General features: G+C 51.1%; 1 protein-coding gene across 3 annotated transcripts in view; it reads right to left on the bottom strand.

Annotated features, from left to right (window-relative positions):
• CDH23 (cadherin related 23) overlaps window positions 1-14,029 on the bottom strand; it is a 372,185-nt gene that overhangs the window by 16,048 nt on the left and 342,108 nt on the right. For all 3 annotated transcript variants that reach the window (XM_063101657.1, XM_063101655.1, XM_063101656.1), the window contains 7 exons: window positions 11,163-11,296; window positions 10,448-10,657; window positions 9,802-9,909; window positions 8,357-8,459; window positions 6,989-7,114; window positions 6,093-6,296; window positions 2,429-2,887 (listed from right to left, as the gene is read on the bottom strand). In XM_063101657.1, coding sequence (XP_062957727.1) covers window positions 2,429-2,887; window positions 6,093-6,296; window positions 6,989-7,114; window positions 8,357-8,459; window positions 9,802-9,909; window positions 10,448-10,657; window positions 11,163-11,296 — 1,344 coding nt within the window. The remainder of the gene's footprint in view (window positions 1-2,428; window positions 2,888-6,092; window positions 6,297-6,988; window positions 7,115-8,356; window positions 8,460-9,801; window positions 9,910-10,447; window positions 10,658-11,162; window positions 11,297-14,029) is intronic.

A 14,029-nucleotide genomic window follows, 5' to 3' on the forward strand; every position in this document is an offset into this window, starting at 1 on the left:
TGTTAGTACTAGCAAGGAGTTTCCTTCTCTTCTACCCAGTGCCTCCCAGAGTCTCTGCCTGCTCCCTGAATCAGAGAGAAACCTTCCAGAAGCTCGGGCTTGGACTGGACAGACCTAGTTTGGCCTCACTCAGGGCTGCTCTCCTGGGAACTTTCTTCTTCCTGCCTGTTGGAGGGCCTGGTGGCTTCTCCTCCCATGGGCCTCCTCCTAGAGTGGGATCTCCTCTCCTTCTCAGGCACTGGGGTCTCTGGCATTCCCTTCCCCCTCAGCAGATCCCCTTGCTGGGCTTCTGTCCTCCACGGGTCCCCAGCCATGGGGCAGTCACTTACCCTGGGCCGCCGCCTCCTCCTCCTCCTCCTCTTCCTACTCTCGCTCCCTGTCCCCCAGGCTGGGGAGCGAGGATGGGGAGAGGGCGGCTGCATTCAGTCTGCAAAGGCTGGGCCACGGCCTCGGCCCGGGCCCCACAGGACGGGAAGGGTGGTGGGGGTGCGGTGGGCATGGAGGGCAATGGGGTGAAGCAGAGAAGAGATGAGGTGCGAAGTGACAGAGAAACAGAGCTCAAACCTGTGGGCCTGCCAGCCGTGAGGAAGAGAGAAGAGGGTAACATCAGTTAGTTTGGGGTGGCAGGGAAGGAGTGGGGTGGGGCATGGGGGACGGTGGGGGCTCAGAGCTGACCAAGGTGGCAGGGGCGGGAGGGAGGAGGCAGAGGGGACGGAAGCCAGGGCGCAAGTGGGAGCCCAGCTGGAGTGGAGAGCTCAGGGGCTGAGGCTTTGGCAAGAAGAAAGGGGAGGGAAAGTCAGCAAGGGAGGTGGGGAGAGCATGAGGAAGAGAGTCAGAGAAGACACTGGAAAGAAAAATAGAGAGAAGAGAGTCAGTGGGCGGGAGGGAGAACAGGAAAGGCTTCAGGATAGCTTGAAGTGGAGCAGAGGCATGGGCATCGCCACAGCCCCGACCAACCAGTGCAACCAGGAATTTTGCTAAGCTGGGACAAGGCTGATTCTATCTGACTTCTCCTAGTGCTCATGATTTTTCTTCTTTTTCCCTTTGAGCCTCAGAAGAGTTAATCAAACTCTTTGGCTCCCTGCACACTGTGCTCATGGGCGCCTCTCTTGTTTTATGTATGCATCTACTCCTTTTTCTTACAACACTCCTCTCCCCTTCCCTTCTCTCCTCGGGCAACCATTGTAATGTACTAAAGTGTATTTTTTTATTTAAAAGTATTCCTGAAAATCATGTAGTGTTTTATGTGTATTTTATATTCATAATTTTATGTTTGTATTTGTTTATTAAGATGGTATTGGGGTATGTATCTCTCCTATTTCTTACTCTTTTCAGTAAGTACTTATTTTTAAGATCCACACACATTGCTCTGCATGTGTCTAATCCATGGCTTGTAACTGCTGCCTGGTACTCCCAAGGTGTATACCCACCACATTTTACTCTCCAGTCTCCCAGGGATAGACACCTGGGTGCCGTCTGATTCCCACCACCACCAATAACACTTCAGTAAACATCCTCAGACAGTCCCACTATTGCCCTGAGATTTCTTTTGGACATATATCAGAAGCAGAATTGCTGGGTCATGGGGTATGAGTGTACTTTGTCTAGATGGTGGAATCAGTCTCAACTCCTACCATAGTGCACAAGGGTTCCAATGTCCCTGCAATGTCACCAATATGGGGTGACAGCATCCTAATGGCCTCCTAATCATATATGGAAAGCTGATATCTCTGCTGTCTTACTATACATTTCTCTAAATAACAATGATTTTTTAGCATTTTGTCATAGCCACACTAGTTTTTCTGTCACTCCTCTGGGCCTTCCAAGAAGTACACCTGTAAGGTCCCATGTTCCTTCTCTAACTCCCCAGAGGAGCAAAAACACTGAACTCTTGGGAAAATGGTAAAACCATCAAAATTACAATAAGCAGCATAAACTGTGACAGATAAGCCATGGTTCTTTTTGTTTTGTGATAGTATAAGAAAATCATTAGGAGTACAAATATAACTTACAGACAATTTAAATGGCCAGTATGCAGATGAAGAAAGTGTTTGGTTGAACCTAATTATTAAAGAAATGCATATTGAAATGAGGTACCAGTTTCCTTTAAAATTCCAAGCGTGAAAACGTTATAATATCTAGTGCTGGCTTGAGTGTGGTGAGAGGGGTACTCACACACTGGTGGAGGGAAGAAATCAGAAAGGCTAGAGGAGCTGGCCAAAGGAAAGGAAGAAGAGAAAGGAGAGAGGGAAGGAGCAAGAGGAGGGATGGAAAAGGAGGGAAGGATATGGTGTCAATCGGGGAGAGAAGAGAGTGGAAAGGGAGCAGTGGAGAAAGGGAAAGAAGAAGAAAGAAGGAAGAAAGCAGGGAGCAAGGAGACTGGGCAGGGGTTCAGGAGAGAGGGTGAGAAGGGAGCAGGCCCTGGTACCTGTGTTGATATTCACGGCAAAGGCATCCTCCTGGTTGGGCACCAGGTGGTCAGTGTCATCCTTGGCCATGATGCCAATAATGTGATACTCCAGCTTTGGGTTGAGGTCGCGGTCAATGGCAGTGATGTTGGCAATGACAGTGCCTGGCTTGGCTGACTCCAGCACGCTCACCGTTTGGATGGGGTTGAGGAACTCGGGGCGGGAGTCATTGATGTCATCAATCAGGATGGTGATGATGGCCGTGCCCGAGAGAGGGATGGTGCCCCGGTCAGTGGCCACCACTGTCAGCCTGTAGGATTCCTGCTCCTCCCTGTCAATGGTGGCATTGCCCACACGGATGACCCCAGTGACTGGATGGATAAGGAAGCGGTCCTGAGCCCCACCTTCTATTCGGTAGACCAGCTCCCCATTGAGGCCACTGTCCTTATCTGTGGCTGTGACTTGAAGGACTGAGAATCCTGTGGGGGAGGAAATGGGGAGTAGCTGAGCACAGTGACCTCTTTCTGGAAAGACTGCACCAAGATACCTTTGTGTAGCAGTGCACAAGAGGCCCCTTCTCATGACAGCCTTGCCAGCATTTATCTTTTATACATTCTTCATGTTTGCAGTTTTATATGAAAATGATATCTTATTTTACATTCCTTGATTAAGTAATATTTTATAATTTAATGTATAGTTGTATCTTCTGCAAATTGTCTGCCTTTGTCTTTTGCCCATTTTTCTGTCAATTTATACATACTATATAATTATGATAATATGTGACTAACGTCTTTTTCTCAGTTTGTTGTTTGTCTTTCAATATTGGTTATAATTGTTTGATGTATGCATCAAAATTTAATATTTTTCCTTTTTTGAGTTCTATTTCTTTTATCCTTAGAACCCTCTTTTTCTTTTTCTTTCTTTCTTTCTTTTTTTTTTTTTTTTTGTGGCTGGCCAGTACAGGGAACCAAACCCTTGACCTTGGTGTTGTCAGCACCATGATCTCCTAACTGAGTTAGCTGGCCAGCCCAATCTTACTTGATTTTAAAATAGTTTTCAAATCCACAGCCAGTATCATCCTGAATGGGGAAAAGCTGAAAGCCTTTATCTTAAGAACAGGAATAAGACAAGGATGCCCACTCTCACCACCCCTATTTAACATAGTATTGCAAGTACTAGCCAGAGGAATCAGGCAAGAGAAAGAAATAAAGGGCATCCAGATTGGAAAAGATGAAGTCAAATTGTCCCTGTATGCAGATGACATGATCCTATACACAGAAAAGTCTAAAGACTCTACAAAAAAACTTAGAGTTGATAAACGATTTCAGTAAAGTTGCAGGATACAAGATCAACAGTCAAAAATCAGTAGCATTTTTATACTCCAACAATGAACTATCAGAAAAAGAAATCAAGAAAGCCAGCCTGTCTACAATAGTCACCAAACAAATAAAATACCTAGGAATAAGGAGGTGAAAGATCTCTACAACAAGAAATTGTTGAAAGAAATTAAAGAGGACACAAAAAGATGGAAAGACATTCCATGCTCTTAGATTGTAAGAATTAACATTGTGAAAATGTCCATACTACCCAAAGTGATTTATAGATTCAATGCAATCCCCATCAAAATACCAATGACATTCTTCACAGAAATAGAAAAAAAACACTAATATTCATATGGAACAAGAAAAAACCCCGAATAGCCAAAGCAATCCCGAGCAAAAAATACATAAATAAATAAAGCCAGAGGCATTACACTACCTGAATTCAAATTACACTACAAAGATTTAGTAACCAAAACTGCATGGTACTGGCATAAAAACAGACATACGGACCAATGGGACAGAATAGAGAGCCCGAAAATCAATCCATATACTTATAGCCAACTGATCTTCAACAAAGGCACCAAGAACACATATTGGGGAGAAGACAGCCTCTTCAATAAATGGTGCTGGGAAAACTGAACATCCATATGTAGAAGAATGAAAGTAGACCCGTACCTCTCACTGTATACTAAAATCAACTCAAAATGGATTAAAATTTAAATATATGACCCGAAACTATAAACTCCCTAAAAGAAAATGTAGGGGGAAAAACTTCAGGAAGTAGGACTGGGCAAAGACTTTATGAATATGACAGCAAAAGCACAGGTAACAAAAGAAAAAATAAACATATGGGATTATATCAAACAAAAAGTTTCTGCACAGCAAAAGAAATAACAGAGTGAAAAGATAACTTATAGGGTGGGTGAAAATATTTGCAAACTATGCATATGACAAAGGATTAATGTCCAGAATATACAAGGAACTCAAAAAACTTAACTAAAAAAAAAGACCCAATTAAAAAATGGGCAAGGGAGCTGAACAGGCATTTCTCAAAGGAAGATGTACAAATGGCCAACAGACACATGAAAAAGTGCTCACCATCACTCAGCATCTGGGAAATGCAAATCAAAACCACACTGAGATGTCATCTCACCCCAGTTAGACTGGCTATTATAAAAAAGACAGAGAATAACAAATGCTGGCAAGGATGCGGAGAAAGAGGAACCCTCCTACACTGTTGATAGGACCGTAAGTTGGTGCAGCCGTATGGAAAATGGTATGGAGGTTCTTCAGACAACTACAGACAACTACAGATGGAACTGCCATATGATCCAGGAATTCTACTGCTGGGTACATACCCAAAGGAATGGAAATCATCATGTTGAAGGGAACCTGAACTCCCATGTTTATGGCAGCTGTATTTACAATAGCCAAGAGTTGGAGCCAACCTAATGTCCATCATTGGATGAGTGGATAAGGAAAAGGTGGTGTATTTACACAATGGAAAACCACTCTGTCATAAAAAAGAATGAAATACTGCCATTCACAGTAACATGGATGAATTTAGAGAAAATTATGTTAAGTGAAATAAACCAAGCACAGGAAGAGAAATAAATACTGCATGTCCTCATTCATAAACTGGAGCTAAGAAATAAACAAATAGGGCTGAGCCCGTGGCGCACTCGGTAGCGTGCTGCGCTAGCAGCGCGGCAACGCTCCCGCCGCCGCGGGTTCGGATCCTATATAAGGATGACCAGTGCACTCCCTGGCTGAGCGCCGGTCACAAAAAAAAAAAAAAAAAAAAAGAAATAAACAAATAAATAAAAAAAGAAGAAATAAAGATACAACCATCACAATAATGCATTGAACTTTCAAAAGGAGAGAACAGAATTGAGGTTACTAGAGCTGAGAAAGGGGGAGGGTACGGGAGGCATTGGTAAAGGGCCATGAGAAATGATTACATTGTGTAACGTTGAATATACTAATTATCCTGATTTGAGCATCACATATTGCACACAGGTAATGACATTCAACTCTGTACCCCATAGATATGTACAATTGACTATGTTTCAATTTAAAAAAAAAGGTTAAAAATGAATAAATACAAAAATAGTCTTCCCATCCAGGAGCATGGACGGAACATATTACTTTATCATCCCATTTGCGGACAAGACACCGAGGCTGAGAGAAGGGAAGGGGGCAGGTCTCCTGACTCCCACTCTAGTTCTCTCTCCACTCACCCTGCTGCCTGTCTCTCTTCCCTCTGGAGGTGAATTGTGTGTCCAACCAGAGGCTCCAATCCCCACTGACCACCAGCCAGTTCCTGGTGGGGGGCTGGGGCCCGGGCCTATCCCCTGCTTACCTGGTGGGCAGTTCTCCAGCAGGTGGACAGTGAGGGCGGCAGGGCTAAAGGTGGGTCGATTGTCATTGTCGTCCAGGATGGTGACGAGCAGGTGGGCTGTGCCATTGAGCAGCCCGATGTCCTCAGCCAGCAGCAGCAGCTCCAGGACAGGGGATGAGAAGGCCTCCCGATCAATGATGACACCTGACCTCACAGTCACCACGCCTGGCACCCAGTGCCACCAGCCAAGGAGACATAAAAGAAAAGGGGTGCAGTGGGGAGACAGAGTGAGAGCCAACAGGGAGGGGACGAAGAAGGTTCAGGGCACAATGAGGATAGAGATGAAAGGGGAGCAGAGAAAGGAACACGATGACTTTCTTCCCCAAAGGTTCACATGTTTAGGGAGGGTCCCCATGTGTCTCCTGTGGTTGTCCCCTCTGCAGGGGCCTCTGCAGTCCTCAAGGGTCCTGCGTGGGAAAGGCGAGCCAGGGAGGAGGATTGACCTGCTCCATAGAGAGATGTGCTTCCCTGTTGGCACCTGTCACCAAATTGGCCTCCTCAAGGACCAGACTGATGTGACATGGTCTCTGGGGAGCTTCAGGTCTGGTGTGAGGACAGAAAAGTTGCTTTGGCTACTTCTGGCTGACTAGGGGCCAGAGCCTCTGGCCTGGGCATGGGGAAATGAAGGGAGAGGGTTGGGGTTTTCTGCTTAGGCCGAGTTTGTGCATTGGTAGGACCTTTGTGTCATCTCCAAGCTTCCTCTGGGCTCCTCCTAACCCAGCTGCAAGATGAGGATGTGGGCTATGAGGAATGGGGTCTCCATGGAGAGCTTGGATCCAGCACTGAGAAGGGAGGCCCTAGATCTGGCAGTGGGGCCATTGTACCCACAGCAGGCTGGGCGTTCTGAGGTGGCTCACCTGTGTTGTTGTCGATGTCAAAGAGGCCTCTCTGGGCGCCCAGCAGCTGGTAGGTCACCACAGCATAGATGTCCTCGTCAGCATCCAGGGCCAGGATAGGTCCATTGAGCACTGTGAGGGGGGTCCCTGGGCCAGGAGGAGAGAGGTCATCACAAGGCCAGCCTGGCTCCCCACCCTCCCCCCTCCCCTGTCCCTGTCCCAGTGAGCCATGGCTGACGATGGATGAGAGGGGAGGGGGGTGAGGCGGAAGGGTAGGAGGCCCCGGGGTGGGCCTGCGGAGCCTTGGCAGACTGAACGCAGATGCCTGGGGAGCGGCCTCAAAGCCCTGCTGGGGAGAAAACACGAGAGTGGTGAGCAAGCCCCTCCGGCCGCCAGAGCCACACCTGCCTTCCCAGCAGCCTTTGAGGCTGGCCACTCCCAGGAGGGTCTGGGGGTCCCTGACATGCTCTCCCTGTGTGCGGGCCTTGTCTGTACACACGTGTGTGTACACAATGCTTCATCTACAGGGGTCTGACACATACGACTAGGAATCCACACACGTGTGTGTGGGGCTCTGTGTTCATGTGGCCATGAGCACCCGTGGTTGTGCATTGTCTGCCTCTGCAGATGGGCTCATTTGCACATGAGTGCATCGTGTGGGCACCCATGTGCCTACGTGTGTCTGTGCACATGGGGGACCCCATGCATATGCCTGATACAGACATGTACTGGCACATGTGTGAGTGTGTACAGGGCAGATTTAACAATCAAATTCATGTAGCAGGGACACCTAGCCAGAGACGAGGAACATCTCAGCTCAGCTCTTTCTGACTCAGATCCCAGCTTTGGGGCTGGGGAGGCTGAAGGAGGAGGGAGGGTACTGCCTAGGGGGACATTAGAGAGGAGACTCTGTCCCTTGGAAGGGAGGTGAGGCTGGTCAGGGCATACATATGGGGAAAGGGCTATGCTGGCCTAGCCAGGGTCCCCTGACCCCCACCTCTAACTATACATGTTCCCTAGAGCTTCCAGAAGCCTCTGGAATGCCCTGCATTCCTGGGGTGGAGGGAGCAAGGATGGGTGGGCTCATGTAGTCCTCACACCTTAAATCCCCATCTTGGGGGACAGTGGGACTGCTCTCAGACCACCCTGGGACCAATGACCACAACTGTCTCTTCCAACCAGACCTGTGGCCTCTTGGAAGTCCCTAAAAGGCCTGGCAGCCCCTGCCCACCAGCCTCAGAGCTCTGCCCGTCCCTCCCCTCCAGCACCCTTCTGCACCACTGGGTCTATGTTCAGCTATGCCACCAGGCACAAGGGAGGTCCTCAGGTGTCTGAGGCCCCGGTGGTGCCTGGCAGTAGCAGGAGAACCTGGGCAGGCCCAGCACCTACCAGCGGGAGAGTTTTCCATCACCTCTGCCTGGTAGGTGCTCTCGGTAAAGAGGGGGTGGTTGTCATTCTCATCCACAAGAAAGATCAGCAGCAAGTCAAAATCCTGTGAGGGGCAAAATGGGGGGCAAGTTGTGGGCCATGCTCTAGCAAAGTGTGCCAATGGGAGGAAGGCTGGGAGGTGGGACATCAGGGCACAGAGACAGATGATTAAAGAATCCCCTGCCAGGGGTCCAGAGACCTGAGACCAAGTCCCTGCTCTGCTAGAAGCTAACTGGGTGACCTTGGGCAAGTCGTTTTCCCTGTCTGTGTTTCACCTTTCCAATCTGGCAAATGGGGATCTTAACTCCTTCCGAGAGGTGTTGTGACAGTCACAGGAGAGGGTGATGTGAATGGTATTTAATCATGTTCCATCTCGTGGTAACGAAGGACTTCAGGCAGGTAGATGAGTCCTGCTTACCCTCCAGGCCTGCCTGATGCCCTGGTCAGAGTTCATCCAGACCCTCACCCGGCACTGTACTGCACGCCTTCCAAACCTCAGGACCTCCAGATACCCCTGGACGCTGTCCCCGTTTCAGAGGTGAGGGAACCAAGGCATAGGCGGGGGAGTGACCAGTTGAAGCCGCAGGATGAGCTAGTGGCAGAATGGGGACTCGCCCCCAGCCTCATGATTCCCACCACTCAATGCTGCTGCTTTCCAGGATGACCCAGGCCCTCCTGCAGCACAGGCAAGGAGGGGGAAATGAGAGCACGAAAGGAGAGTGAGAGAGAGAAGGAGGCAAGCAGAGGAGCAGCAGATGAGAGTGGCAGGTGGCTTATGAGGACCTCCAGCCTGAGAGATGGAGAAACTGAGGCCCCAAAAGAGCAGTGTCTAGCTGAGCCACACAGCTAGGGGCAGAGTTGAGATGAGCCAGGCCCAGGAACTCCTGGACAGGGCTTGGCCCCAGGGCTCGGGCCCAGAGAGATGACCTCCAACCCCAAACCCACCTCCTTTTAGTAAAGAGAGCTAATTTCTTTGGCTTTTGAGGGAAAAGACACCTAGAAAATGCAATCTTTCAGGACCGTGGAGTGTGCGTGTGAGCACACGCAGGCCTGTATGCACACACAACTGTGGTGTGTGCTCAGGGATTGGTGATTTGGGGAGAAAAAATAACAGCTGGCATTCACTGAGTGTTTGTGTGTGCCAGGCACCGTGTTGAGAACTTTCATAAATTGGCTTCTTCATCCTCTCCACAACTTTGGGTAGGTGGGATCTTCATTTTGCAGAGGAGGAAATGAAGGCTGAGAGAAGTGACCTGGCTAAAGCCACGAACCTACTGACAGGTAGCAGTGGGATTGGAGGCCAGCGTTCGTGCACTCCAAAGCCTGTGCGTCTAAGCCCAGGCCATGCCGCCTGCGGGAGGGGTGGTGTGTCCCTCCAGCACCAGCTGCCCCCTCCTCCGCCTTACCCTCCTGGCTATGCGTGGGTTCTCTGGGTTGTCCTTCACAGAGATGGTCAGCTTGTACTCTGGGATCCGCTCACGGTCCAGGGGCTGGTTCACGGTGACGATCCCTGTCTGGGATGTGGAGGGCTGGTGAGCTGAGTGGCGACCTGTTGCTCCCCGCTTTGGGCTCTGACCCACAGAGACCCAACTGCTCTGCCTGCAGCTCCAGGGCTGGCTGTACATTCCCTCCCTAAATCGCTGGAGAGACGGTCTAGAAGCCAAATGTAGGCTGGCAGGGTGAGAGTGACCCACCAATGCCCAGGTCTTGCTGCCCCAAAGCAATCTATGGACACCCCAACAGGCCGAGCGAGGACTTCCTGGTGCATCTTGGGACAAACCAAGTGATTCCAGAGGCTCCGGCCCCACCTCTGCACATGACAAGCCTCTGGGGTGACCGGCCCCACCTCTGCACATGACAAGCCTCTCGAGGTGGACCCCAGAGATGGCTCACTGGGGAGTCCAAGATTCCATGCTCCCCAGAGACTTCCTTGTCCCAGTGCAGAAACAGGAAAAGAAGGAGCCCAGACAGCAGCAGCTGAGAGCCTCTCAGGCAGGATCCTCTTTTTCTGGAACCCCCCCAGGGGCTCCCTGCAGCCAGCGTGGACCCTACCGTGGCATTGATGGCGAAGGCCCGCTCCCGGTTGCCTGCAGTGATGTTGAAGGTGAGGAGCGCATTGCAGCCGCTGTCAGCATCGCTGGCCAGAACGTGGGCGACGAAGCTGGAGATGGGGCTGTTCTCACTGATGGTGACGTTCATGGGCAGGTTGAGCAGCACGGGGTCATTGTCGTTGATGTCCAGCACCCGGATCCCCACCAGCATCTGGGGCAGTTGGAGGGGGAGGAGGAGAGAGGCGAGGAGGAGCCAGGATGGCGACGGGAGAGATGGAACAAGGGAGCAAGGGGTGGCATCGAGGGAGGGAGGGAGGGTCGCGGAGAAGAAAGAGAAAGAAGAAGATGAGAAAAAGATCATATAAAAGGCAAGAGAGGATGAGAGAAGTGGAAAAGGTAAAGAGGCTGAGCGGGGGAGCTGGAGGGGTAGACAAGAGCGTGCTGGGTGGGCCTGGGTGCAGGGCCTGGCTGAAAGGCAGCCTCTCTGAGAGGCGCTGCGTGGGGAGGGCTCTGGGGAGCCATGGCTGCCCTGACAGGCCCACCACAGGCATGCCCTGAGAGGCCCTGGAAGGTCTGTTAAGGGCCCTGGGTCTTGGACTGGCTCCAGAGCAGCCAGTGGCCTTTCTGGGCATGAGGGTGACAGTGTTTGCGAGAGTCTCTATGGAGAGTTCAGGGGCAGTGCGGTGAAGCCAGCAGAGAGGGACGCTCAGACTCACTGTGGAGCTGAGAGGAGGCACCCCTCTGTCGCGGGCACAGATGGTCAGGTTGTAGAAGGCAATGGTCTCCCGGTCCAGCTCCACATCCTTCCGGACCCGCAGCACCCCCTCCACGGGAGAGATCAAAAACTCCCCTGGGTGCCGCCCAGGAGAGGCTGGAGTTAGCTAAGAAGGGCCAAGAGTTGTGGAGAGCCCAGGCTTCTCCTGCTTCCTTTACCAAGCCTTCGTCGCCAGGGTGGGGAACAGCTGGGGCGTGGGTCCTCAGTGCCCCCAGCTTCAGATCCTCACAGGACCTGCCAAGGGCTGGGATGTGCAGGAGGGTGGGCAGCAGATAACTGCCAGATGGGCACAGCCCCACTTGTGCCCTTATGTGCCTTCGATGCCAGACCAGTTGGTTTCCTTCCCTGGGCAGGGGCAGGCCAGGGACTGACCTGGGTAGGACAGTTGTGTTGAGAAAGTGGGGCCTCTCTTTCTATACAAGCACCCTCTTTCTAATCACTATTGATCAGAAATAGATTAATGATGGCATCAGGCACTTTGTAATGTGCGATCCCTCCTAGATACCATGCCTTGTAAAAAAAGGATATTGAGGAGCGGCAAAGCTTAACCCAAAGGAATGCTTTGTGCTATGGGTTAAATGTGTCCCCAAAAGTTCATGTGTTGGAAACATATTCCCCATTGCAACAGTGTTAAGAGGAAGGGAATCCTATCATAGTAAATGAAAGGTGGGGTCTTTAAGAGGTGATTAGATTGTGAGGACTAATGTGCCCTTGTGAATGGATCGATCCTTCATGGCTGTATAAGGAGAGCAGACGAGGAGGTTAGTGCTCTCTTGCTCAGCCCATTCTCGCCATGTAACACCCTGCAAAGAAAGCCCTCACCAGATGTGTTCCCTGGACTTTGGACTTCCCAACCTCTGAAACTGTAAGAAATAAATTTCATTTCTTTATAAATTACCCAGTTTTAGGTATTCCATTATGAGCAACAGAAACATACTAATAATACACTTTGCTAATGGTGGATTCGCAGGCCCTGGGGCAGTCAGAGTGGCAGGGAAGCCCCCAGGGCCTTCTACTCAGCCTCTGTATTGAGCCACAGTTGGAGCATGGACAGTGTGGCCTGTGGTGACCCTGACTTCCCTTCCCTGATGTTTCTGAGGACACTTAGCTGTTCTTGTATTGGCCTGGATGAGAGGCCAGATGTCTGAGAGTATCTAGAACAGGCACCTTGGATTCTCAGACTCTAACCTGCAAGGGACCTTAGAGACCATCAGTCTCTTTTGTCCTTTGGAAAATGAAACCAGGGTCCAGAAGAAGGTGACGAGTTGTCCATACTGTCACAGCAAGTTAAGGACAGAACCAGGATTCTAACCCAGGACTCTGGGTTTCTGCCCACTGCATCCCATGGGACTTGTCTTTCCAGACAATGTCACTCAGAGCTGACAAGTGTGGGAGGGATGGGAGGGCGGGACAAGTGGGAGAGCCCAGTTAGAGTGGAGAGAATGGGTGTGGGGCTGAGACTCTGGCAAGAAGAAAGGGGAGGGAAAATGAACAAGGGAAGTGCGGAGAGACTGATGAAGAGGGGGGCGCCTTGTGCATTCCTCCAGGAACTGGAGTGGGGAGAAAGTTACTTCCCTCACTTTTCCTTTTGGCCCTTGGGGGAAAAGGCCCAGAGTGGGGCACTGACTTGCTCACGGACACACAGCACACAGAGGCCCAGCAAGGACAGAGGCCCAAGCTCCCCAACAGTTTTCTCTGCCTGCCTCTTCACATCCTACCTCACCGTGCCCTGCCCCCAGCTCCTAATACTCTGATTTACAAAAACAGCCCCTCCTGTCCCACCTGCAGCTGGGATTCCCCATCAGCCCTTCCGCTCCCAGGCTCCTCTTCGTCCCTACAGGCTTCACCCTGCCCAGAGGGGTGGAAGCTGCTCGGAGCAGGATTTCCTGAGCCTGATACTCCAAGGTCTCCAGAGTTGGGGATTCCCAGCCCTATGCCAGGCCCTGGCCATGTGTGGGCAGATGACCTCCTGTCCTCTCTCTGAAGCCAGGGGGAGACACCATCACCATCCCCTTGAAGGCTCAAGGGAGGCAGACCTTGGGGGCTGGGAGGCTGGTCCCAGGCTAGATCGCTAGGAGGTCAGCTGGAGGATCAAAGACGGGGGAAGTGGGTGGGCCAAAGCTGCAAATTTTCCTCCGGAGCAGCTCACTCCGGGGCCAGAACTCCACATCTTCTGGAGATAGGAGGTTAAAAGCATAGCTTTCGATCCAGTCATAGCTAGGTCTGCATCCTGGCTTCATTCCTGTGTGCCCTTGAACATGTTTCTGAGCCTTGCCTTAATGTTCTCAACTGAAAAATAGGCTTATAAAGAGATGCCACCTCAGGGCTGTGCTGGTGCTAGTCAAAGCCTGGTCCACTTTGTGTGTGCTGATCCACGGCAGCTTTCAGGAGCATGAGGATGTAGGCGAGGGGTCCAAGGAGTGGGCCTGACCAGGAGGGGCAGCCGGAGGTCCCTAGAGGCTGGGGCTGGTGGTGGAGGCTCAAGTGGGTGTGGCCTGTTCCCTAACTATTCTTTGACCACATGTCTCCTCCTTAGGTCTTAGTAGAGCTTGCAAGACCCCAGATGTCTCCCCACCAGCAGGAGCCTCCTCCAGGCTCAAGCTGCAGTGGTGGGAAGGCCACCTTTAAGCTGGGTGGCCTGGACATATCCTTTCACCTGGTAGTATGTTGCCAGACCGGCTCTCTGCAGAAAATAGCCCTGATCTGTAGCATTTGTCAACTTTTCAAGTTACCAAAATGAACCCAGAGGTGGGAGGATATGTCAGGAGTGGGTGTTGTGACCTGTGCCAGCCAGCTCCAGGATGCCAG

Source organism: Cynocephalus volans, chromosome 7 (assembly GCF_027409185.1).
Source record: "Cynocephalus volans isolate mCynVol1 chromosome 7, mCynVol1.pri, whole genome shotgun sequence".
Classification (NCBI taxonomy): domain Eukaryota; kingdom Metazoa; phylum Chordata; class Mammalia; order Dermoptera; family Cynocephalidae; genus Cynocephalus; species Cynocephalus volans.